The sequence below is a fragment of the Camelina sativa genome, chromosome 3, assembly GCF_030686135.1.
Source record: "Camelina sativa cultivar CO46 ecotype springtype chromosome 3, ASM3068613v1".
NCBI lineage: Eukaryota > Viridiplantae > Streptophyta > Magnoliopsida > Brassicales > Brassicaceae > Camelina > Camelina sativa.
This window is the reverse complement of record NC_141882.1, coordinates 27612119-27637907: the sequence shown is the minus strand read 5'-3', so window position 1 is coordinate 27637907 and position 25789 is coordinate 27612119. Positions and strand designations below refer to the sequence as shown.

General features: G+C 33.7%; 5 protein-coding genes across 8 annotated transcripts; 3 read left to right on the top strand and 2 right to left on the bottom strand.

The window, feature by feature from the left end:
* Positions 1-4884: 4884 nt before the first annotated feature.
* Positions 4885-7503, top strand: LOC104777990 (uncharacterized). The gene is made up of 4 exons (XM_010502338.3): positions 4885-5550; positions 6159-6608; positions 6689-7016; positions 7103-7503. Exons 1-4 carry the CDS (start codon positions 5110-5112, stop codon positions 7237-7239), a joined length of 1356 nt encoding a protein of 451 aa, XP_010500640.2. The 5' UTR covers positions 4885-5109; the 3' UTR covers positions 7240-7503.
* A 41-nt stretch (positions 7504-7544) lies between these two features.
* Positions 7545-11294, bottom strand: LOC104777989 (uncharacterized). Of its 4 annotated transcripts, none has more exons than XM_010502335.3 (4): positions 10493-11294; positions 10276-10345; positions 9995-10174; positions 7545-9485 (listed from the first exon to the last, which is right to left on the bottom strand). In XM_010502335.3, the coding sequence occupies exons 1-4, from the start codon at positions 10895-10897 to the stop codon at positions 7846-7848; spliced, it is 2295 nt and encodes a 764-aa protein (XP_010500637.2). In that variant the 5' UTR covers positions 10898-11294; the 3' UTR covers positions 7545-7845. The 4 variants fall into 4 exon arrangements, with proteins under 4 accessions (XP_010500637.2, XP_010500638.2, XP_010500636.2 ...); XM_010502336.3 differs by having other exon boundaries at positions 7545-9488; positions 9995-10171; positions 10493-11282; XM_010502334.3 differs by having other exon boundaries at positions 7545-9488; positions 10493-11273.
* Positions 11295-13928: 2634 nt separating this feature from the next.
* On the bottom strand, positions 13929-16800 carry LOC104777988 (pollen receptor-like kinase 5). The gene is made up of 3 exons (XM_010502333.2): positions 15926-16800; positions 14989-15666; positions 13929-14913 (listed from the first exon to the last, which is right to left on the bottom strand). The coding sequence occupies exons 1-3, from the start codon at positions 16632-16634 to the stop codon at positions 14228-14230; spliced, it is 2073 nt and encodes a 690-aa protein (XP_010500635.1). The 5' UTR covers positions 16635-16800; the 3' UTR covers positions 13929-14227.
* Positions 16801-20537: 3737 nt separating this feature from the next.
* LOC104777987 (scarecrow-like protein 5) lies at positions 20538-23249 on the top strand. The gene is made up of 2 exons (XM_010502332.3): positions 20538-20851; positions 21359-23249. The coding sequence occupies exon 2, from the start codon at positions 21372-21374 to the stop codon at positions 22986-22988; it is 1617 nt and encodes a 538-aa protein (XP_010500634.1). The 5' UTR covers positions 20538-20851; positions 21359-21371; the 3' UTR covers positions 22989-23249.
* A 226-nt stretch (positions 23250-23475) lies between these two features.
* On the top strand, positions 23476-23997 carry LOC147947769 (uncharacterized). The gene has a single exon (XM_087507444.1). The coding sequence runs from the start codon at positions 23476-23478 to the stop codon at positions 23995-23997; it is 522 nt and encodes a 173-aa protein (XP_087363570.1).
* Positions 23998-25789: the final 1792 nt, after the last annotated feature.

The following is a 25789-nucleotide window of genomic DNA, read 5'->3' as shown; positions in this document are numbered from 1 at the left end:
GGCATTAGAGTTGGCACTTAATTAGTACAAAAGAATCCAAAACATGTTAATTTGTGTTCGGTAACAATTATACACAATATAATTACTTTCCGATGAAAAGACATGTTACTTTTTACTTCGTGACTCCTTCATGTATTATAATTAGGATACAGAAATGTGATAATAATAATGAATTCATACAACATAATTCTTTAAGGTTGATTGAAACACTAACAGTAAAATAATAATATGCAATATGAGCATTATGATGCAACATAAACTTTGAGCTTGATTGAAACAACTAATAGTATAGCAGCAATATGCAATATCAAATGTATGATGTATAAGATATATGTTCTGATTAATATAACACATATAATTGATTAGTAAAGTAACGAGATGATTATACATTATAATTGATTAGTAAAGTACCGAGATGATTATAAATTAAATTATAAGAAAAAAATTATTATATATATTATGAAACCATACACAGACGAAAGTTTTACATCTATCAATGCCTATAGCACAAATCTTCGAGAGAATCGACAAGAACAAGGACAGGAAAATATCATGTGATGAATTTAATATCTTAATGTTGTTGGTTTAAGTTTATGAAGTTGGTTTGATGATCAAACTTTAGTCGAACTATTTGTGTTTGGATTTATCTCTATATTTTTTTTAAACTAAAAATAAGATTTTCTTAGATATGATTTTGTTTCGATACTCTAGTTGATTTTGATTAACTCAATTTTTCTTTTATAAAAAAAATTATAACATCAAGAAGGGTAAAAAAGATATATATTATGAAAGCTTATATCTCTCTTTACATTTTAATCTTAATAATTTTATATATACTCAATTTTTATATCATAATATTATTATTTTTGAAATAACAAGTATTGATAAAATAATGATAAATGTTAACTTTAAAAGTAAATAAAATTGTATCTTAAGAAACCATAATGTTTTGATATTTTTTTCAAAATAAATTAATTAGATTAAATTATTTCAATATATTTAATATTATAAAGGTAAATGTCGTACATACAAGTGATTCATGTGATAGTATAGAGGAATGGATCATTCGAGAGCTAGCATTTGAATCTTCCAAATAGTCTGTTATATGCTTTTTTAACAAATAGAAATTGAATCATATACAGAAAAATAAGGTTTCACTCTCTTTTTATTGGTCAATTTAGCATTTATTTTTTAAAAGAATAATTATTTTTAATTAAATAAAAATATAATAATGTATAATAAAATTTTGGTGACCGTAAAAAACAATTATCGATGTAGATTCAACAATATTGATTTGATCAAAACCCAATGAGGGAATCAAGCTAAATAAATCATCTTCATTCATGTATATTTATTTTATTTTTTAAAATATAGAATGTTTTAACAAAATAAACTATTATAATAGAATTATTAAATCATATTTTTTAACTCTCTCTTACCTCCAAAAAGTTTGTAATACATTTTTTGTATACTCATCATTATATTTAGTTCTTGTGATCCAATATAAAATTATATAAAGATCCTTATAATTTTTATTTAATACAAAATTTTATTATTTAATGATTTTCTATATAAAAAACCATTTGATATTCCATTTCCAAAATTTTACTACAAAGAGGAAATCACTAGAATTTAATCTAGCAATATAGCTTAAATTAAAGTGAATATAAAAGAGATTAAAAATCAAATTAATCTTTGAGATTTTTATTGCATTTCATATGATTTTATAAGGTTTCACTCTCTCCTTCTTGGTTCATTTAGAATTTAATTTCTAAAAAATAATTTTTATTTTTTAATTAAATAAAAATGTAACAATGTACATTAATCTATACTTTAAATCAATATTTTACTACTAAATTTTAACTGAAATTACATAAATTATGAATTGATTTTTTTCCATTCATTTTCATTTAAACACACTATAAATTATATTGTTGTAACTCCTCTAATTAATTTATTTTAGAAATGTAACTTTCATCCCTTGAAATCCTATAAATAATCATTCTCATATCATCACCCACCATATCTCAAATTCTAAATATTTCTTTGTTTTGTTTATGTTTTTGCATGGGTTCAAAACTCATGGTAGGAGTGTGATTATATATTTTGTTAGAATTATCTTATATTTTGCTCAATTTTATTTCTTTGTTTTTATATATTTTTTCCTTACTTCTTTGTCTTCTTATTATTTTTAATTTTCAATTACATATGTATAATAAAATATTTTAGAAATGTAACTTCCATCCCTTGAAATCTTATAAATAATCATTCTCACATCATCATTCACTATATCTCAAATTCTAAATATTTTTTTTTGTTTTGTTTATGTTCTTGCATGGGTTCAAAACTCATGGTAAGAGTGTGATTATATATTTTGTTAGATTTATCTTATATTTTGTTCAGTTTTTTTTTTTAAATGTATTTCTTCCATTCTTCTTTGTTTTCTTATTATTTTCAGTTTTCAATTACATATGTATGATAAAATTTTGGTGGCTGTAAAAAACAATTATCGATGCAGATTCAACAATACTAATTTCGATCAAAGTCCAATGAGGGAATTAAACTAAAGAAAGCATCTTCAATCATGAATATTTATTATATTTTTAAAAGTATGCAATGTTTTAACAAAATAAACTATTATAATAGAATTATTTAATCAAAATTTTTAACACTCTCTTACCTCCAAAAAAATTGTAATATATTTTTCTGTATACTCATCATTATATTTAGTTTTTGTAATCCAAAATATAATTATATAAAATGATCATTATAATATTTATTTAATTTAAAATTTTGTAATTTAATGATTTCTATATAAAAAAAACAATTTGATATTCCATTTCCAAAATTTTACTACAAAGAGAAAATCATTAGAATTTAAAGTGGTAATTTTTGTTTTTATCATTAACAATATTGTTTAAATAAGTGGTATATTTTGATATTGTATGATTTGAATAAATAAAGTGTATTATTGAAATTTAGGAAATTTGTTTGCTATACATGTATTTTTAGGGAAAATTTCAAAAATACATCTTTTTCAACACTACTTTTCAGAAATACTATTTTAAAAACTTTATTAAAAAATATTTTCTGAAAATTTTCATATTTTTATGATTAACATAACTAATATATGTGCGGGATATTACCTAGTGACAAATGTAGTTAGGTTAAATACAGTTGCATATAATATGATTGTGGAGAACAACAAAAATCAAACAATCGATATCACAAGGGAAAGCATTTTAAATCAAGTTTTTCGAGGCCGCCAAGTGCCCTGATCACGAATGTAAGCTGATCTGCGTTTTAGCTGGAAAAGTGATGAGCATATACATGCTTCCATCCATTCTACACCAAACTCTACTCACTGAAGAAGACCTCGTCAAGCTTATTACGTCTGAATACTTGAATACTTTGTACAATACATCCTTATTACACAGCTCGAATCCAATTTCGGGTCTCCCATAGTCCCATGTGGTGAATTGAAACAATGAAAAAGATGTGAGATATCTCAATCATAATTCGCCACATTTTCTATCATAATTCGACTTCAAATATAAATATTTGTCTTTGCATTGTAGTATTCAATTGGTTATTAATCTGGATGTTGTCCACTCAATGCAAGAAAAACCAATAGCAAGCAACATAATGGAACGGTTAAAAAGATTCTAAAATAAAGCATGCAAAATGGTAAGATAATAAAAAGCGCAAAATAAAATTTTGTTAAGTGATCAGGAAAAAAAAAAGAGATAAAGTTTTGTCCTAACTACAAAACAATTGAAAACATATGTCTACATACTATGTCTTTCACTAAAACGTATGCCTTGAGGTTAAATTGTGGTAGACAAATTAATTCATGGGAAATAATGTGATCAAAATACTAAACATGTGAAATAAGTAATAGATCACCGTTTTATATAGTTTCATGGTGTATACAAAACATGGCCACTAAGGAACTGACAAGATCACAAGTAATCAATCAGATGCAAACAAACGAATTGATTTCAAATCATTCACAATCATTAACTTAAAAAAAAAAATTCAAAACTGTGAATTATCACGTATAGTATTCGATTTGAGATCTAAAGCACTAATTGAGTTAGACACTTCACATATGCCTTATAAAATTATACTTTTCTTCCAGTAAACTTAAGACATGCCCTCCTTTTGCCGGTGGTTCTTTAAAATCTTTGTATAAATTGAATGTGATAAGAAAATCATCGTACATAAAAAACAGATTGATATAATTGGACATAATACATAACATCGACTAATCAAATGATGATTAGAAAATTAATATGGTTACTGAGGAACAAGACAGCCAAATGGCAGGCGTGGCGATGCTTCTACGGTGATCTGAGAAACCTAAACACATGCCAAGTGGGTTCCACTACACAGCCTGTGTTCATGTTCTTCTACTTGATTTCATATTATACAAACATGTTTTTTTTATAATGAAATTAAGTATTTCCAATTTTCCATTTAAGAATAAAATATAAAATGATGAGACATCATATTTTTTACGTGAAAAAATCACACTCTAGCTAGCTCGAGTCGATTCCAAAGTAACTGTTTTTTTTTAATTTTATTTTACCTTTTCAACATTTTCAAAGCATACCATTTGACTGGGTCATGGATCATTTTTAAACATGGTCCGACCAAAGCCATAATTAATAGCCAAATGAACAAGTTTTATTTACTCTCCATCGATGAAATCACTCTTTTTCGAACTCAATAAAATTTTCAACGTGCTCCGAAACACAATATCCATAAATTAGTGTTACTTTAAAAAAATAACATGATCCTTTTTCTTATTGATATATACTATGCAATAAAATATCAGGTTATGTCAAAAATGAATATAATTAAGTGCTTTTGGACTAAAAAAAAAAGTTTATACCATTTATGTTACTCAGTCCTTACAAGACAAAACAAAATCAAAATTAAAAAACAAAAACAAAACAACCTTCACACGCCAAACCAAAAAATAACTAACTTATAAATAGCGTTTCCCATCTCACTTCTGTTCACAGATCGCATCAGCAATCGCAGTAAAAAAAGAACGCAAACGCGATCTTTCTCTCTTTCTCTTTCTCAAAACTCGGATTCTCCATGGCGGACATCGACATCGGCCTCGGGAAAGAGCCGCTGATAAACCACGAAAACAACAACAACAACAAAACCAACAAGATCTTCAACCGCTGCGTTTCGCACCAGCAAGACGAGCTACACAGCTTCCGTAAATACCTAAGATGGATGTGCGTGGATCACTCGAGTCCATGGACAGCGATCCTCTCTTGGACTATGTTCGTAGTCTTCACCCTCGTCGTTCCTGCCATCTCTCATTTCCTCCTCGCTTGCGCCGAGTGCGACAGCTACCATTCTAGACCGTACGATTCCGTCGTTCAACTCTCTCTTAGCAGCGTAGCCACCGTCTCTTTCCTCTGTCTCACCAGATTCGTTAGCAAGTACGGTCTTCGAAGGTTCCTCTTCTTTGATAAACTCTGGGACGAGAGCGAAACCGTACGAAGAAACTACACCAATCAACTCAATGTGAGTTTCTTGAATTTTATTTTTTCCCCTAATTCCAATTCTTGAATTTATCAGTTTTGGTTTTATCTCTGTAAATCCGAGTTTTGTTTCAGAATTTTGATTGAATCACACAAATCTGTTGGTTTCTTGAGAAACTTTGGAACCGATCAAGATCATGTCGCACTGTGTTAAAGCTAAGAATAGATCTTTTTCAATGGTGTAAAGTGTAAACAACTCATTTCTGCCACAATATTTTTTTTAAAAGTAGGAAGAAAATGCCATTATTATCGTGTAAGGAATTAGTATTCGATTCTTTTTGGATTTATGGCAAATCATTTGTGCAAAGAATAAAAGTCAAGTTGGAAAAAAAAGATATAATAGAGCAAATTAAGGAGAAGATATAGATAGAAGAATCATGAATATAATAAAGTTAGGAAACAAATCTACGGCATCTTAAGGAAAATTAATAATTACGATATTGTCACTCTCTTTTCTAACATATAATTTGGTGGCATTCTCTTACATAAACTTTGGTGACATTCTCTTTGTAGTAAAAAGTAAAAAACTCTGGATTTACCCTATTACTTGTTCTACAAGCATTACAATTTTTTTTGTTCTTTTCTTTACAGACTTCGCTTCATATTGTGTCCTACTTTGTGATACCATGTTTCTCAGCAATGAGTGCATACAAAATTTGGTGGTACGCATCAGGTGGATCTCAAATACCATTCTTAGGAAACGTTGTCTTAAGTGATACAGTGGCTTGTGTAATGGAGCTTTGTTCTTGGCTTTACCGTACAACTGTAATCTTCCTTGTATGTGTGCTCTTCCGTCTCATTTGCCATCTTCAGATTCTTCGTCTTCAAGACTTTGCTAAGCTCTTTCAGATTGATTCAGATGTTGGTTCTATCTTGTCTGAACATCTCCGTATCAGACGTCATCTTAGAATCATCAGCCATAGATATCGTTCTTTCATTCTATGTTTATTGATTCTTGTTACTGGTAGTCAGTTTTCTTCTCTGCTTATTACTACTAAAGCTTACACTGAAGTCAATATCTACAGAGCTGGAGAACTCGCTGTAAGTTTCCTTTACTCACTATATGTATATATGTGTTCATTTCTAAATAAACCTGAAAATTGAATTGTTATTTATCTCAGCTTTGTTCAATGACATTAGTCACTGCACTTCTCATACTACTACGAAGTGCATCAAAGATCACACACAAGGCTCAAGCGGTGACATGTTTAGCTGCGAAATGGCATGTATGCGCGACCTTAGAATCCTTTGATCAGACAGTAGATGGAGAGACTCCAACTTTGGTTTCTAGAAACAACAACATAGATAACAACAGAGGCCATGATGTTGTTACATTAACAGAATCAGACAGTGACGAGTATGGTGACGAAGAAGATGATCTAGACAACAATAACATCATTCACGCTTATGCTTTCAGTACCATGTCATTCCAAAAACGACAAGCTCTAGGTAAAAACAAAAACACAATCTTCTGCACTGTCATTTGTTGCTGTCTTAATGGTTTCCTTAATTATGTCTGGTTGGATTTTTCGCAGTGAGCTACTTCGAGAATAACAGAGCAGGAATCACAGTGTATGGGTTTACACTTGATAGAGGTACACTCCATACGATCTTCGGACTTGAATTGTCTCTTGTTCTTTGGCTTCTCGGTAAAACCATTGGAATTTCTTGAATCCCTTTCTGGGATCATCAAGAAACCTCCAAAATGTTTTGGCACTGAATCACTTTCAAATTCGTTTTATCAAATTTCTCCTTTGTAATTTCTACTGTAAATCAATTTATTTGTTACGTTGGTGTGTTATTATTATTGTTATAGAGTTCATTATTGTAAATTAGATTCGAATCAAAAGCCTTCCCCTGTTTTTCACTTTTATATTTTCTGAATTTTCGAAGTCTTGTACTTTTAGCGAAATGAATTTATTTATTTTCCAGTCAATGTATTACATTGTGTCATACTGTAGTACTAGATGATGAGGGTTTTATAAGATTACCGTAAATTAAGGAATTATTTCACAAAGTACCTTAAAAAAAAAACTTAAAGCTTAAACTACACAAGCTTAAACTAAACCAGTCACTACTTACGCTCAAAAAATTGAACCACACGTGTTCTATAGAACAAGATTTAGCAATTCAACCTAACCCAAAGGTTAAATCAAAGACATCATCACTTACTAATATATATACTTGAGGACCAAAGAGCCTGCCTAAGTAAGAGTGGTGACTTTTGCGGACAGAGTGAATACTGTTCTCTGTAACTTTTGTCTGACCAGAACCATCATCAGCTTTTACCTTCCGATGGATTTTCTGTGAAATTCTTCCGTATAGCTTCTTGGAAAGCTGGTGTTGTGTTCTGTTGTTGGACATGATCTGTGTTGGAATGCAAAGGAGGAGGCTGAGTTGATGATTTCTCCGTCTGCGTAGCTGGATCTTCTGTGAAATTCTTCTGTATAGCTTCTTGGACAGTTGGTGTTGTGTTCTGCTGTTGGACATGATCTATGTTGGAATGCAAAGGAGGAGGCTGATTTGGTGAAATCTCTGTCTGCGTAGTTGGATTTTCTGTGAAATTCTTCTGTATAGCTTCTGGGACATTTGGTGTTGTGTTCTGCTGTTCGACATGATCTGTGTTGGATTGCAAAGGAGGAGGCTGAGTTGGTGAGTTCTCTGTCTGCGTAGCTGGATTTTCTGAGAAATTCTTCTGTATAGCTTCTTGGACATTTGGTGTTGTGTTCTGTTGTTGGACATGATCTGCGTTGGATTGCGACAGAGGAGGCTGGGTTGGTGAGTTCTCTGTCTGCGAAGCTAAATTCTCGTCTTGTAATGATGATTCCGCTATGATCTTCGGGCTTTTATCTTGATAACTTGTGGAAACACCTCTCTGAGTAGCATCTTTGCTCAGTACTATCTTTTTCTCTAGGTTTGGAGGATGAAGAGTCTCTGAGTGAGATACTGGTCCTGAAGGATCATCACACTCAGCATCAGCGTTTCCTACAGGAACCGGTGGATCAAAGTTTGCATCAACTGCTTGATTAATCGCTGCATCTTCAGCTTCAACTATTTGACTCATAGCTGCTTTAACTCTTGGATTCATAGCTGCATCTTCAGCATCAACTGTTGGATTCATAGCTGCATCTCCAGCTTCAACTATTTGACTCATAGCTGCTTTAACTATTGGACTCATAGCTGCATCTTCAGCTTCAACAATTGGATTCATAGCTGCATCTTTAGCTTCAAAAGTTTGTTCCATAGCTGAATCCTCAACTGGTTTCGCTGTCTTGGGATGTGGCGTTGCCTCTTGCTTAACCTTTGGATCCATTTTACCAACCTTCTTCTCTGCGGGTGACTGAACTTCGGCTGTACTAGAAGACATTTTTGCTGTAGTGGCGCTTCTCATGACACGGCCGTATTTAGGAGGAAAAGACTTGCCATTGTACAATTGCACACACCTGGAGCAATGCCACTCAGATTTCGGAACTCCTTTCATGTTGTGAGCTTGTAGACATTTCAAGTGATATCCTTTTTCACAAGCATCACAGATTAGCACGGTCTCTACTTCATTGATATTTCCGTGACACATTTGGCATGCCATTGCTTTACTCATGTATTCTCTTGAAGGTGGGTTCCACAAGACATTTTGTTTAGCTCGCGGTTGCAGAACTTTATGGATTAACTTGGCAATTTCAGCATGGTTGTTGTTTCCAAAAGGTGAAGAAGTTTGACCGTAACTCACTCCTTTCATGCCTGGGAATGCACCTGGTGGAGTTTGAGACATAAATGGTCTAAAGGTCGGATCTGTAACTCTGGAAGAACTCTGAACAGGAACTTTGCTATCTGACGCAGTACCAAATGATATGGTGGAGGAACTCGAATGAGGTTGGGCAGACCATGTTGCAGCATTCCCATAGTAGTTTCCAGCAGGAACTGCTGGTTCAGAAGAAGAGGTAATAATTTAGAGATGATAGATACTTGTCAATGAACAGATAAAAAAAACAGAAGATATGAAACCCAAACTCGAACTCAAAATGAAAACCTCATAGACGTTTCCAAGTTTCAGTTAGCAAAAAAGAACTAATAACCAGGATTAGCGAGAGAATATGCCAAGTGTCAACAGAAAATGTAGAAATCACCAGTAAGCTTTCTACTGAGAACAAAACTTATTAAAACACTCTGATAATGGAGGATTAGTCAAAAAAATTAAACTAAGCAATGGGAAATGATACTCAGATGTTGCACTTTGAGCACATATTCATTACGTTTTTTAACTTCTAACATATAAAGTATAACCATATCAAATCAACTAAATGACCAAACAATTCACCAGCTAACACCAATTTTGAGGCTATCTTTTCTAGCTCATCATATCTTAGCAAAGAATATCTCTAGTATACAAAATAGGGAATAGAACGACAAGGCAAGCAAAGTGGAGATACCTGGTGCCTGAGAAGGACCGGTATGCATATCTGACTTAAACTGTGGTCTCTCTATCCTAGGTTGTGTTATCTTAGATGCATCCTTAACAAAATGGCTTCCAGTAGCAGGATTAATAGAACTAGTGGTTGCCTTCACTTCGCTATTAGGCCACTGATGTGAGGTAGAAACATGATTTGCTGCTGCAAAAATCATAGAGTGGTCAGAGGATTACAATGACTAACTCTTGAAGTTATATTAGCTGATGGTTAATTGAAAACACTGATCGTAAATGTAGTCATACCCGGAACTGATGAATGAACCGTAGATGTATATGTAGTGGACACTACTGGGTTCTTCTTCGATTCTTCCATCTGGAGAGAAACAAAACATCTTTATACCAACAAAAATTGCTACTTTGATTAAATCTGAAAACATCTTTATAGACTCAGATCAATGTGCATGGTTACATCCTAATCGAGAAATTGAACATAGAAGTAAGTAAATAAAAGGAGACAAACCTTTCTCTTCGCAAGGGAGAGCTTCTCAGAGATGGTCAATTTAGGAGCTCGGAACCCTAATCTCTGATCTTTAACCTTAGCATTCAAACCCAGATCTTCAATGACAGCTCCGATAGCATCCCTAGAGATGATATCCTTAGGAGTGAACTCCTGACACATGTCAACCAATTTCGATTTAGCTTCAACCATCAGCTCAATCTCAAGTTCCGTCGGGTTTTTCCCACCTCGGATCTTACGCAATGCCGATAAAACGAGAACGATCTCCGCCACTCTGTTCACTTCTTCGTCGAAACGTGCCTTCTTCGCCGGCGGTTGTTCCTCCACCACCGCAACAGATTCGTCCACTCCGTCTCTATGCTCTTCAGATTGAAGATTCACCGGTACATCGCTAATCGCCACATCCATCTCTAACGAAGATGAATGAGAAAGAGATCCGCGAAAGGAGACGAATCACAGAGAGAGAGAGAGAGAGAGAGAGAGAAGAAGAGAAACCCTAGAAGAAAGAGATAGAGAGGGAAGAAGAACTGAGTTTTTTGGTTTTGTATTGAAAATTTTGAAAAGGGAATTAAAATGTGACAAAAACCTAATAATTTTTCGCGGGTAAAAATTTGGTGGAAAAGTTTTAAGAAAGGACGACGAGGACGAGGACGAGTCGATTAACCAAATTTTACAAAAAGAGTTTTTTCGCAGCAGCTAAGAAGATGATGGGAGAGTCGTGCGGTGCGCTGCTGCTTCGGCTTCTTTATTTTTTTTTCTAGAGAGATATCATCAGCTGTGCAATTGTTTTTCTGGGTTCATAGTTGGGCCTTCTTATTACATAAGCAGGCCTTATTATATACTTATTCCTAAACAGGCTTAGGGAAACTGGGCTTTTATATCTTTCTTTAACCAAATCTCTAATCTTAATTTAGTCTTACAAATCGTTTGACACCGGAATTTATCAACAACAATAACTAAAATTATATAGACTATACATGTATTTGAAGCATCATATATAACTGTTTGTTCATCATAATTGTACAGACTACATGTATTTGAATACCATCATATTGCATTAGATCAAATATCTCTCATGATTAAAAACTTGTTAGAGTGTCACCTCACTATATATTTTTCAAAATTGAAATTAGTAAATTATGTAATCTTACAGTTTAATCCATCAAATATAGTTTCTCATAAAATTTGGTTAGTGGTTTTGTGATTTTTCTTTGTTTGTTTCACATATATTTTGGTCAATTTATATCAAGAACTGCTCTTAATATGAACTAATGTTTGGTCGATAAATAACCAATAACAAAATGACAACATTGCCAAGGCATTACTACGACAATTTTTAAAATATTCACAATCATGATCAATCATCTATCAATCAAAGATATAGTGGCTCCAAAGTGGAAAGTGATGGAAGAGTAGTCAGGTGTTTTGATGGGTGCATTTGTAGGCTACTTGAGACACGCTAACCAAAGATAAAAATCATAGTTTTAGTGTCATTGATTCTCTGATAGTGGGAAAGCATTCAATATTATAGTGGCCTTAATATCATGAATAAATAAAATTGTTATTATAAGGAAATATTTTCATATCAATTATAAGGAAATCCGCCAATTCGATACATTGGAACCTCATTGGAGGATTTCTCCCTCTATTATGTGGTGGATTCATTTTGGTTTTGAAGACATGAGTGTTCGTTACCTTCTTAGTATCCATGATGATAAAGTTCATATTTGCCATAACATTGATTGTCGTTTCGTTATGAGTTATTGTTATCATTTTGAGAGCATCCAAGCAGGTAATCCATACTTTCTTATGGTAACATTAATGTTCAAATCATCGCAAGTTGTAAGATATAAAATCAACAAATGGTAGTCAACATTTTTCCAAACTGAACATTCCACAAAGTTTATTCTTCACTGAGATTTACAAAAACTTAGAAAAAACCATAATGATACACTAAATATTTAACTATTATTTCTTAAAAGAAAAAATTTCACTTCGGAAATAATACAACAACTAATTATATCGTCATGTACAATCTATAATAGTTACAATAAGAAAACCATCTTACAATAAAGTATAAAATTACATAGTATAAACTCAACAGAATATAATATATATATATATGACATCATAGAAACAAATTTAAACTGCAACAACATATACAACAAATAAAATCATGATTAAAAATACATGATTTAAAGTTTTCTCTGTTTTTATATGGAGGAAATAAAATAATTATAATATATGGTTGTCATAATATTAATGTATAATCAATTTCAAATTAGTGTACTGACTAAAATAATTTTAATTTAGTATTATTATAATTTAAACTCATGTATAATAGAACTTGTTATTGCCAAAAAAACAAAAACAAAAAGAACTTGTTAGATAGATATTTTTATTTTATGGTTTATAAGAAAATGAAAATAATAATAATAATAAGATATAAACTATTGAATAAACTTTTTTGTCTAACAATTGTGAATTTATTATACCATAATGATATATAAACCATTTATTAAGAGACATGTGTCTTATGTAGGTCCTATATAATAAGTTTTTAATGCATTTTCAAACTATCTCAAATCAGAACCAATTCTTAGACCACCTTTTTAAGAGTAAATTATTGGTTCTATGATATTAATGGATTTGGAAAACAAAAAAAAAATCATTTGTTATTCAATTATTGATTTTAAGTTAGTTATCAAAATTATGTGTTATTGATTTATGATTTATAAATACTTGTTAAAATCTCATCTTATTCATTTATGATTTGTTTTTGGATTTCAAAATCTATGTTATGTTTTAAATTGATTTGAATGGATTTGAAAGTATAAAATAGAAGGATACAAATCCAAAGATAAAACATGTTATTTCAAAATTCATGTGTTTTGATTTTCATAATTTACAATTTTATATGAATTTATAAATCACTTTTTCAATAATAGCACCTAAGAAAATATGTTTTATTATATTTAACTGTGAAAGACACTAATCATGATCATCTCATTTTTGAGTGTCATAAAAGTAAATTAATATTAAAATTAATAAATACTTATATTTTGGAGATTTAAAGTGTCTCTCTAAAGACACTAATCTAACTTTTTACACATTTAAAGAAATCCTTTTTTTTTAGAGACACTCCATAGAAATGAGTCAATGTGACTAATGAGGATGGTCTAAAGGATCTATTAAATCTTTGTCCAAGTTGTCATCCAAATGAAAATCCTAAAACCTAATTTTGTGATGATCAATTCTCTATTCTTTGCTTAAGAATACATATTCAACTAAATCATCTAATATCTCCTCCGGAATCGGCATTTTTTTATATTCTTCACTTGAACATTGCGAGTCACAATGCATATGCTAGACTAGACCAAAAAGAAACATAAAGTTGATGATGATAATATATAAAGGTTAAGAAAAAAGAAATCTACACTTTAACACAACGAGAATGATATATAAAGTCGAAAAGGAAAAATATTAAAACACAAATCGTTCGTTGGATTCAAGACCTAAAGCTGATGATGATGGTGATATACAGTAACGCAGATACATAATATATACATGTTTTAGTCCATCATTCTATTGCTCATACATTTTCATATCTGCATTAAGCATACAAAAAGAAGAAAACCTCCCAGTAGCATATGGTCTTCATTCTTCCCTCCGGTGAAGCTACGTCCTCCGATCCGGAACATCATCTTTTTTTAACATTTTTTATATTCCTAAAAGAACTCATCGATTCATCGAGAAACCAAAGTCATCATCGTCTAACAACATTGAAGAATATAAATTATTATTATTATGAGTCCCTCGATGATGATCCACAGAACCAAAATCATCATCAGATTCTCCTTCTCCCAACATCTCAATCATCTCCACAGCTTCTCTCATCTCCATTCTCCTCTCTTCTTCTTCTTCGCAACATCTCAACCCTATCTTCAACATATTAATCATTTCCGCTTTACAGTTCTTCATCCCTTTCATTCCCTTGTCGAACACGTCACCTGTTTTCTTCTCTTTAACCATATCGTTCACCCAAGTCACAAGACTCATGTTCGGATCATAACCTTGCGTTAAGTAATTCTCAGGGAATCTCCCTGTCAAAAGCTCCAAAATCAACACACCAAACCACCAAACATCTGTCTTCTTCGTTATGATTTGTCCTTTCGCGGGTCTATACTCTGGCGATTTGTATGCTGTCATGAAGTTATGTGCGTGCTCTGAGCTCATCACCGGTCTTAGAGCGTAATCTGTTAACAATGGCTCGAATGAATCGTCTAAAACAATGTTCGATGACTTTATGTGACCGTGAGGGATTGTTAGTGTAGGTAACTCCTCGAACAAGTAAGACAAACCCTTTGCTACTCCTTTTATGATCTTTAGACGCGTTATCCAATCCAATCCCGTGGAATCATTTGCTGAGAACATATAATTCAAATACTTAGGACTCACAAATAGTATTTATTATTGCAAAATGTAATGTTAAAACATACCATGAAGATGGATTGCCAAGCTACTATTAGGCATAAACTGAGTGACTAGAAGCTTCTCTTCTCTACGGTAATAATAAGCGATGAGAGGCAATAGGTTCGGATGGTTTAATCTCCCTAAACGTCTCATATGCTCATGAAACTCGTCTCGTCCAACATTGTTCATATGTTTATACCTCTTTACGACCAAGGTTTGTCCACTAGATATCGCTGCCTTGTATGAAGCACCAAACGTTCCACTACCAAGAACTTCAGCTGAAGCTCTGAGAAGATCTTGAAGACCAAATCTTTGAATGTCTTCCCTCACAAATAGAAGCCTGCCTCCTGCTTCAGGCATCGATCCTCTCCTTGTGCGATTCACAACGGATTCCGCGGGTTTATTGGTCTTTTTTGCGGATTGATGGTAATTGTAGCTCTCTATTCTTTCCTTTCCCGCAGAAGGATAACCTGACAAGAACTTCCGTCTTCTTGTTTGAATGAAACAGAACACAAGCGCGATGATCACTAGTATTATGCCAATAACAATCAAAATGATTGCTAAAGTGTAAAAGGATCCGGTCTTTTGCCCCATGGGTGGAGGAGTGAGAGATTTTGGATCACTAGGAGATACTGGAACATCAGGAATTTTCGGAGAAGAAAGGGAACATGGACTTATGGGAGCATCACACAAATCTTTGTTACCTACAAGTTACAAAACACAAAACATTAATGTCATGGCATGTAACCAAAAATGCATCAACTCTTGAAAGATTTTATGCAAATTCTATATTAAAAATGATTTTTTTTTTTTGGTTAAACTATATGAAAAATGAAAGAAAGACCCAAGTAAACGATTCCACCAGTTGCACACCTAAAAAGGTTTTTGTGAATTGTGATGTCGACATTACATTCAGATAGCATTATATGATAATGTTAATATATATAACGTTGAAAATGTTACCTGCAAAAGAGCCTGGATCCATGTTTCGAAGGCTTTCGGGTATCGGTCCATCAAGGTCATTATTTTCAAAGCTAGCTAACTTAAGATCCCTCTGTTGAAAATATGGTATTTGCCCTTGAAATTGGTTACCATTTAGCCTCAACTCTAAAAGCATCGGCAAAGTGGCTAGAGAAGAAGGAATTGTTCCTCGGAATGCGTTATTTGCCAACAATATTTTCTTCAAATGCGGCATACCTTGAAATGCATCCGCTGGTATCTCCCCCGAGAATCGGTTATTAGACAAATACAAAGACTTCAAAGAACTAAACCTCTTAACATGAGGCATTGGTCCATTGAAATTATTGTTCATGAAGCTTATGGTACGTAGATTCTTCATAGGAACCAACGGGTCGAGGTTTAGTTTCCCAGTCAAGCCCATTCCCTCGAGTTGTAACCCCCAAACGTAATTGCTACAAAGAACACCAAACCAATTCGCTGTGTTTCCTTGACATGGTGATGTTAATGGATCCCAACTACTAAATTCTGAACCATTTGCTAATGTATCTTTGAATCTCAAGAGACAATCTGCATCTGAACCTGGCACAACCACCTGTGACATTGCCACCGGACATAACACGGTGGTAAAGATGATGAGAAAAATGCAAGAAGGTAGATTTTTCTTCGACGCCGTGTTACACGCAAGCATAACCAGGTTCTCCCAATTTCGCATTGCGGTTACACGCGCAATGGAATCGATTTGATCGCTGCTAAATCTTTTTCTTTTTCTTTTCTTTGTTTTTTTTTTGTCTTTCGTGAAAGCCAAGAAATTGTGTGAACGGAAGAGAGAAGAACAAAACCTACCAAGAATAGACAAAGCAAAATATTTAAATTGGCAAAGCTATGATTTTTTTTTTTTTTTTTTTTGGATTTGTGTCATCTTATGATTATTATTAGGTGAGAGAGAGAGATCTTTGGATAACCATTCAATTATCTTGTTTTAACGTTTAAGTTATATATATACATGTAATCCTTGTTGTTCTGATTTGTCATTTGCTTTTGTTCCAACCAAAATATTTTTTTTTCCTCTAGATGAAACTTAATTTTGGTATAACTGATTTCAGAAATTAGGCATGAATTGGTGGATTAATATATATGATGAGGGTATATGAACGAATTAAACAAGTAATATGTTATATACATTGTAACAGATGTGCCGCCCCAACCACGCATCATATGATATGTTTTTCCATACATTGTAAAAATTAGTTGTTTGTTCTTTTTCGTCATGTTTGATAAATCAACGATAGATTTGGTTAGCCATGCCGGGGGTAAAATTTAGGCTTGTCTTTCTTTTTCTTTTTTTGATCCGAAAGTGTGTCAGACTCTTACATAGAGATCTAGTAAGAAAATTTTTGTTATCTTTTCAAAAGTCTAGTAGAGTAATCATAGATGATGACTTAGTGAATGCCCTTTTTGAAATTCTGTTATTTGTCATAACTCGGATGAGTTGATTTTTTTTCCCGACATAGTGTTGTTACTCGAGAGAACAAAATAAAACATTAAGTTGCATAGGTAGAATACAGAAATTAAAGAAAACTATAGAAATGGGAGGTCAAATACTCAAATCTGAATTCTCAAATTCTCAAAAACAACGCGGTATGGGTCAAAGGGCTTTAAAGTGATGGTGGGACAACTCAATAAGGTCGGCATGAGATCTTAACGTGTGAACTTCCCAAGTACACATTTCTGCTGCTTCTGCAGCGTCCGGGCCATGTCCATACATACATACACCATTTTGTTCGTGCAGCTGGAAATATTCTAAAGTGGATATTTGATCAAAGAGATCCTTTTCTAGACTTAACAGTTAACAGTGGATACGAATACACACACAATATTTCAGTAGCATCTCCGCTTTAAATTCTCATCAATAGTTTGGTACGTAACTACAATGTATTGGATGAAACATTAGTAGAGAGTAGAGACTATCCATTTTAGTTGTAATGTGTTATGTGTCCATATACTGAAAATTTTAAAACTAATTCTCTGGGAATTCATTATTAATACATAATGTACCATTAGTTAAACAAATCTGTGATACATCCAAATATTTTTTTATTTTGAACACACTGATCGTTAAAGTTTGAACACGAAATAAAATCACATTTATGTAAAAAAGGTACAGTAGTTGTATTACTACTAGTTAAAAATAATAAAATAATGGCAGGATAAAAAGGCAGGGAATAATCACAAACTTTTAGGCCTCAAAGTGAGAAGTGTTGGACCAACACCTGGCTTGCACGTTTGGTGTCATCTCATCTCATCTTTTTTTCTTTTCGATCTCATCCATGTAAGTAATACTGTAATAGGTCTCTGCGGACCATTTTACCCTCGCTTTTGGCTAATAGCCTAATACATTTTACTAAAAGATGAAAAATTGAAAAAACCGAGTTGTAACAATAAAATTAGGAAACAATCTTAGTATGGTAAACCCATCAAGCATAGATTTTAAGTTGAAATTATATCGTATTGCATATATAAATCACGCTATAACTGTATATATATGGTGAGTTTGGTGATAACATTAACTCTGTATAGTAGTACTTTGATTTTTCATTGAGGACTCATCAAGGTTATACCAAAAAGGGGAACAAAAATATGTTTATTGCTTTCATACATTCGTCCACACATAGAATATAATAAAAAGAAATTTATTATTTATGCTACGACAACTTTTTTGAGAAATGCTACTTTTGTTTATTCCTTTTCTCCGGCTACAAGAGCAAAATAAAAATATGAGTTTACCTTTCTAAGTTTATTATTGTTTTAAGTACTTCTTTTTTCTCCAAAATCACTTTTTACGAATTTTCATCTCTCTCCACAATCTCTCATATTTTTATGAAATCTTCATCTTGTCTGCAACTCATCGTCCTTTCACATTCTAAGCAAATCTTCTCATTTGTTTCTTCTATGACATCAGCTTTGGACTGACACGGTAAAAGATATGTTGATTTTCTCTGTGTGAGGACATTAATTTTCAGATATGCTTACCTTTTTGTTGTCTATTACTCAGATCTGTAGATCAGCTGTTGGATCCCAACAAAAGTATTGAAATCCAAGAAACCATAATTGTAAGTCAAACTAGCTATTACTTGATGGACCAGATTCAGATCTCGTCTACCGCATTTGTCTATCAGTGGACTTCGCTGGTCGTCCGTTGGTCGGTGGAACAATTTTGTATGTGTGTGCAAGGGTGGACATGTTTTAAGCTATTGACGAACAAGAGTTAACGACCAAGCAGATCTGGTCCACTAAAGAGACCGACAGACATAAATGTGGTGGACAAAAACTGGTCGAGCGTTGAATCTGGTCCACCAAAGGCACAATAAGATCGGTCTCTTCGTCAACAAACCTATAGGGTGGAGAAAATGGTTTTATATTATTGATGGAGAAATATCGTCAACCAAGTAGATATGGTCCACTAAGAGAGCGAAGGACAAAATTAGTGTGGACATAAAAAGAAATGTCCGGAGGTTGAATCTGGTCCACCAAAGACACAACGACTTCAGTCGTTGACCTCTAGAATGGAGAAGTTATATTGGTAATAATGGACAAGTATAATCCAACCAAGCGGATTTGGTCCACTTCAGATGTCGAAGGACAAATTTGGGATGGACTAAATTTGACTAGATGTTGGATTTGGTCCACTGGAAATTTGGTACATGTGTGTTTTGTGTTATAAAAATTCGCCCTGTTTTAAAACGTTCGTCACTTATCAATTTTCTTTCTATTGGCATACAGTTAAAAAATGGCATTTTCAATAAAAAAATAATGAAAGTGGTATTTATGATAACTTTAGTTTTGAAAGTCACATTTTTTACGAAATTCCCTATAATAAATCCTAAGCATGTTTTGTTTTTATTTTATTTTCTTGAGTCATCGTAATTATTCGGTTCGTACGTTTGTTTAATTTTATTCCAAAGACTTTATAACATTAATATTATTAATTATTATGAAGAATCATGGGCTATTATTATTTATACTCACTTGACAACTACCCTTTTTTTTTTTTGCTCGTGTTTCATTCATTTCTTGTTTATTTTGTTTTTGTTCAAAATATCAATTACATATACTATACATAAAAATACAAAACAATACAAATTCATTTTTATTATAGCATTTTTTAATGTTATAACTGTAGTCTGTAGAACGCAACATTGATATTATCATTCTTTTCTAAAACGATTTATTTTGGTTCAATGAATATTTTTAGGTAATTTTGTTGTATAGTCTTTTTTTGTTTTGTTTAAGATTATAGAAAAGAATGATTAACAGAAGGAACAAAAACTGTTACAAGTTGAATGACGACGTAACAAGAAAAAAGAAAAAAAGAAATTGACTCTGGTAAAAGATGGTCAGCCCAGACGACATTTCAACCACTCTCATTAACTCCAAAAATCGTTTTATTTAATTAAACATTTAGCAACTCATGTTCCAACATTTATTATATGTTAATCATTCTTTCATATAGTACCAATGTTTTCATTAATATCTCAGATAAATAATGAATGATGTAATGCATGACAAAATCTATTTCGAATCATATTACAGTTGTTTTACTCGTCGTCATACTAATATTGACTGCGAGAAAATAATTTACGCGGTACAAAACAAACAAACAAACACAACAGTGGCAAAAGAAGTAAAATGGAATAGTCAAAGGGGTACTTTGGTTTGAGGAAAGAGATGAGGATAAAAATGAAATGAGGTGAGCGTTTTATTGTTATTCCCCTCTCTGGGTGTTAAAGTAGGCAAAGCAAGCAAGTGGTAATCAAACAAAGCACTTCTCTCTTTTTTTGCCTTCAAGCTTCCAGATCAAAAATACCAACCAAATCTTTTTCTTGAAACCTCAAGAACCTCTCTTTCTGCAAACTCAACAACCATCATCAGGTGTGATTCTTGATTTCAAAGTTTCAATCTTTTTCCCAATTAAATCGAGTTTTTTTTTTTTTTTTCTTCTGTCGGTTGCTTTTGCTGAGTTCTTGTTTCTGTTATATATTTATTTACTTAAAATTTTTGTTGTTCTTCTTCCTCTTTGTTTCAATCTAATTGTACAATACAACTTACTTTGTTTTTTGGTTCAAGCTGTGTTGAAATTGAATTATCAAGCTTTTGGGGTTTATGTAACAGTTATCTCTAATACATCTTTGAACTTTGTCCTATCTACAAATAATTGAATTCATGTTTCTATCTTCTTAATGACTTTTCTCTGTTGGGTTGATCTTCAACTGAATCTATGCTACACAAAGATCCAACCTTTTTTAGGTTTTTCTTTTCTTGAATAGTCTCTTCGATGATGAATCTTAAGTTGAACGGTTAGGGTTCTTCTGTAGTATCTTGTTTCAGAAACTAGAATCTCTCAGTATCTCAGAAACTGTTTTTTTTTTTGGGTGACAGAGAGCGTTTCGATATGGAAGCTACACAGAAACATATGATTCAAGATGGATCTTCAATGTTTTACCATCCGCCATCTTCGGTTAAGCAAATGGATCTTTCTGTTCAGACATTTGATTCTTACTGCACACTTGAATCCTCTTCTGGCACCAAGTCTCATCCTTGTCTTAACATGAACAACAACAACAACAATTCTTCTTCAACCACAAGCTTTTCTTCTAATGAAAGTCCCATTTCACAAGCTAACAACAACAACAACAACAATAACAACAACAACAACAACAACTCATCCCGGTTTACTCATTCCCCTGAAGACAACAATAACTCTCCTTTAAGCGGATCTTCTGCCACAAACAACAACGAGACAGAGCTTAGTCTCATGCTTAAAGATTTGGAAACTGCAATGATGGAGCCTGATTTAGACAACAGCTTTAACCATCAAGGTGGGTTTGGACAGCAACACAGAGCTGTTTCTTCTGCTATGTATAGATCTATGGAAATGATCTCTAGGGGAGATTTAAAAGGAGTGCTCTATGAATGCGCTATGGCCGTTGAAAGCTATGATTTGGAACTGACTGATTGGTTGATTTCTCAGTTACAGCAAATGGTTTCGGTTTCTGGTGAGCCTGTTCAGCGTTTAGGAGCTTATATGCTTGAAGGGCTAGTTGCTCGGTTAGCTTCTTCTGGTAGCTCCATCTATAAAGCTTTGAGATGCAAAGATCCCACAGGTCCTGAGCTTCTTACTTATATGCATATCTTGTATGAAGCCTGCCCGTATTTCAAATTCGGATACGAATCTGCCAATGGAGCTATAGCTGAAGCTGTGAAGAACGAGAGTTTTGTGCACATTATCGATTTCCAGATTTCTCAGGGAGGTCAGTGGGTGAGTTTGATCCGTGCTCTCGGTGCTCGACCTGGTGGACCTCCTAAAGTTAGGATCACGGGTATTGATGATCCAAGATCATCGTTTGCTCGACAAGGAGGTCTTGAATTAGTCGGACAGAGACTCGGGAAGCTAGCTGAAATGTGTGGTGTGCCGTTTGAGTTTCATGGAGCTGCATTGTGTTGCACGGAAGTCGAAATAGAGAAGCTAGGAGTTAGAAATGGAGAAGCGCTTGCGGTTAACTTCCCGCTCGTTCTTCACCACATGCCTGATGAGAGTGTAACGGTGGAGAATCACAGAGATAGACTGTTGAGACTGGTCAAACGTTTGTCACCGAACGTTGTGACTTTGGTCGAACAAGAAGCGAATACAAACACTTCCCCATTTCTTCCACGGTTTGTCGAGACAATGAACCATTACTTGGCGGTTTTCGAATCCATCGATGTGAAACTCGCTAGAGATCACAAGGAAAGGATCAATGTTGAGCAGCATTGTTTGGCTAGAGAGGTTGTGAATCTTATAGCATGTGAAGGGGTCGAAAGAGAAGAGAGGCACGAGCCACTAGGGAAATGGAGGTCTAGGTTTCACATGGCGGGTTTTAAACCGTATCCGTTGAGCTCGTATGTGAACGCAACGATCAAAGGATTGCTTGAGAGTTATTCAGAGAAGTACACTCTTGAAGAAAGAGATGGAGCATTGTATTTAGGATGGAAGAATCAGCCTCTGATCACTTCTTGTGCTTGGAGGTAACAAAAGAAAAACTTTGCTTGGTTTGAGAGATTTATGAGAGATTAGAATCTATTTGTAAAAGTTAAAAAAAAAAAAAAAAACTCATGATCCGAAGACACAGTTGTCAAATGTTGTACTAGTAAGTGTTGTTGATGACCCCATATGTTTTAATGTTGTATGTTTTTCTAATTTTCAAACAAACTATGATTTGACATCAAACTTATAAGTTACAACTCTGTGTGTTTGATGTAAAAAATTAATGATAACTTTTCTGGTTTTACATAGAAGGGCTGATTCACTTTGTTTATGTCGTTGTTAAGCACGAGATTAGGATAATGCAGACCCTGTGCTTTTCAAGCAATCATTAAGTTGATGTAACACCGACATACTAATTGATTAATTGGATGTCCTAAAGAGTAGAGCGTTTTAACCAATTTGGATCCATCAAAATCTTCTCCGTCAAGGTTCTTTTTGGGCTGTTCAGGATTCTTCTACTCTAGGTTCTTGGATGTGGAAAAAGTTATTAAAGTATCGGGAGGTGGCTAAGACTTTCTGTAAGTCGGAGGTACGGGATGGTACTCGTACCTTCTTCTGGTATGACGACTGGTCTGAGTTGGGAAGACTTGTGGACGTTGTGGGGGATCGGATGTTTGATTTGGGTATTGCGCGGCAAGCCACGGTTGCAGAAGCCTGGCAATATCGTCGCCGCCATCACCGTTTGGACATTCTCAATATAGTGGAAGATGCTCTGGCTAAAGCAAGGCTTCACAGTTCGGTGGGGGAAGATAGAACCCTTTGGAAGGGTCACAATGACGATTTCAAGCCAAAGTTTTCTACTAAGCATACTTGGCATCATCTTCGCCACGCCTCGCCCAGGGTACTTTGGCATGGGGGGTTTGGTTTGCGCACAACACTCCAAAGTATTCTTTTTGTGTCTGGCTTCCAGCGTGGAACAGACTCCCTACTGGCGACTGTATGCTCCACTGGAATCAAAATGCAGTATCAACCTGTGCCCTATGCAGTTCCATGATTGAGACTCGAACTCACCTGTTTTTTTCTTGCAGCTATGCATCGGTCGTGTGGGGCGATTTAGCCATGAATATATTCCGGCATCAGTACACCACTGATTGGTCTACCCTTATCACATGTGTATCTGATCCCTGGTCTGACACACTGGTTGGTTTTCTCGCTCGTTACGTGTTCCAGGCCACGGTTCACGCGATCTGGCGGGAGCGTAATGCACGCAGGCATGGCGATGCTCCAAACTCGACTGTCCGTCTCATCTCCTGGATAGATAAACAAGTGAGGAATCAACTCTTGTCTATCTTGGCCTCTGGCGATCACTGGTACGATGAGGGTCTTCAGCTCTGGTTCGCTTCAAGGGCTCCAAGTTGAAGTTGATTTGAATTTGCTCTGTTTTAGCTTTTTGTAATTTAGCTCATCCTAGGCTTTTTATAAAAACACAAGCTGCACTAGTTGTAAAAACGCTATTTTTTTTAGTATAATTTGACATTTTATTCAAAAAAAAAATTACTATAATTACTCAATCGAGCGTTTTAATGCACGTTTGAAAATTAATGTAAAATCGAACGAAAAAAAATCTATACTGGTAACAGAGAGAGACAATCCGATTAAGTAACACCATTGTTTCAATGTTTAGTCATGAATATTTGTAGTTTTTAGCGGCTGGAGTAAAAGTAGTTAGAAAAAAGTAAGAGTGATGATAAGACAGAACCGAAAAAAAGTTTGTTACTCCTATTTGGTTAAAGACCAGAACATTGAAACTATGGTTTGATAAGGTAGTAATTCCAAAAATAAATCGTGTTGTTCAATCGTCTATTTCATCAAATCGTTCGATTGGTAACAACAACTAATGACATTTGGTTCAACATCCAACCACCAAATTAGATTTACCAATCAACCCTAAGTTTTGCTACAAGTATGAACATGCAGAGAACAGTGTAATCAATCAATCTCGTCAACAAAACAACAGTGCCCCATTTTGTAAAAGACAACAAATGGTATAAGAAGAGATGAGTAAGAAGGAATGTGAACAAAAATCCAAATTAAAACCGTTTCCCCAATTTTCTAAGTTAAATTTTGATTACATATTCTTGGTCCATTATTTTTGTATATGGTCAATTTTGTTACATTGGTTTATAAAAAAATATACTTGGATCCTGATGTATGTCATGATTACGTAATCATTCGTCAGACAAAAAAAAACGTAATGTTTCTAGAAATTTGTTTGACATTATCTTTGTCGTCTTTGATCCCTCAAATAAGTTAGTACCAAAGAATGATAAAATGGGTCAAACCGTCACCCTTACGTCATGCTGTCGCTGATAAACGTGTGCGCTTATCTGAACTAAACGACTGCGCATTCGCATCTAAATACACTATTTTTTCTTTTCAACATTTCAATATTCTTTACTATACATTTCTTAAATGAAGCTATAAAAACTTATATGCTGGCCTTGATTACATAGATGTAGTTACGGCATTGTCTGATCACTAATTCGAATTTGTCACTTATGTTTTTCTTTTCTCTTTTAACTAAACTTGCAAATATGGACAGAAAACCCTAAAAATATGTGCCTGGACTTGTTAGCTCATTTGTTTTGAGGGCATAGCTCCTTCACCTCATGAGTTCAAGCCCGGGCAGAGGAGAGGATGAGAAGAAGAAGATGAGATATAATGAAGGAACAAAAACCCTAAAAATATGTGGATATATAAAAAGAATAAAATTAAATTATTTGAGATGCAATAATTGGGATGTATCCAAAGGGGTCCATTAACGTATCAATGTGTGATTTATAAAC

Bases quoted from the DNA above. Each gene is read 5' to 3' on its own strand.
- LOC104777988 (XM_010502333.2), bottom strand. From the start codon at position 16,634: ATGCGAAATTGGGAGAACCTGGTTATGCTTGCGTGTAACACGGCGTCG. The intron at 15,667-15,925 runs GTAACATTTTCA...TGTAACTTGTAG, and splicing joins GGATCCAGGCTCTTTTGCAG to GTAACAAAGATTTGTGTGAT. The intron at 14,914-14,988 runs GTATGTTTTAAC...ATATGTTCTCAG, and splicing joins CTTGGCAATCCATCTTCATG to CAAATGATTCCACGGGATTG.
- LOC104777990 (XM_010502338.3), top strand. From the start codon at position 5,110: ATGGCGGACATCGACATCGGCCTCGGGAAAGAGCCGCTGATAAACCAC. The intron at 6,609-6,688 runs GTAAGTTTCCTT...TATTTATCTCAG, and splicing joins ACAGAGCTGGAGAACTCGCT to CTTTGTTCAATGACATTAGT. The intron at 7,017-7,102 runs GTAAAAACAAAA...GATTTTTCGCAG, and splicing joins CCAAAAACGACAAGCTCTAG to TGAGCTACTTCGAGAATAAC.
- LOC147947769 (XM_087507444.1), top strand. From the start codon at position 23,476: ATGTGGAAAAAGTTATTAAAGTATCGGGAGGTGGCTAAGACTTTCTGT.
- LOC104777989 (XM_010502334.3), bottom strand. From the start codon at position 10,897: ATGGATGTGGCGATTAGCGATGTACCGGTGAATCTTCAATCTGAAGAG. The intron at 10,346-10,492 runs GTTTGTCTCCTT...GTTTCTCTCCAG, and splicing joins TCTCCCTTGCGAAGAGAAAG to ATGGAAGAATCGAAGAAGAA. The intron at 10,175-10,275 runs GTATGACTACAT...TGATTTTTGCAG, and splicing joins GGTTCATTCATCAGTTCCGG to CAGCAAATCATGTTTCTACC.
- LOC104777987 (XM_010502332.3), top strand. From the start codon at position 21,372: ATGGAAGCTACACAGAAACATATGATTCAAGATGGATCTTCAATGTTT.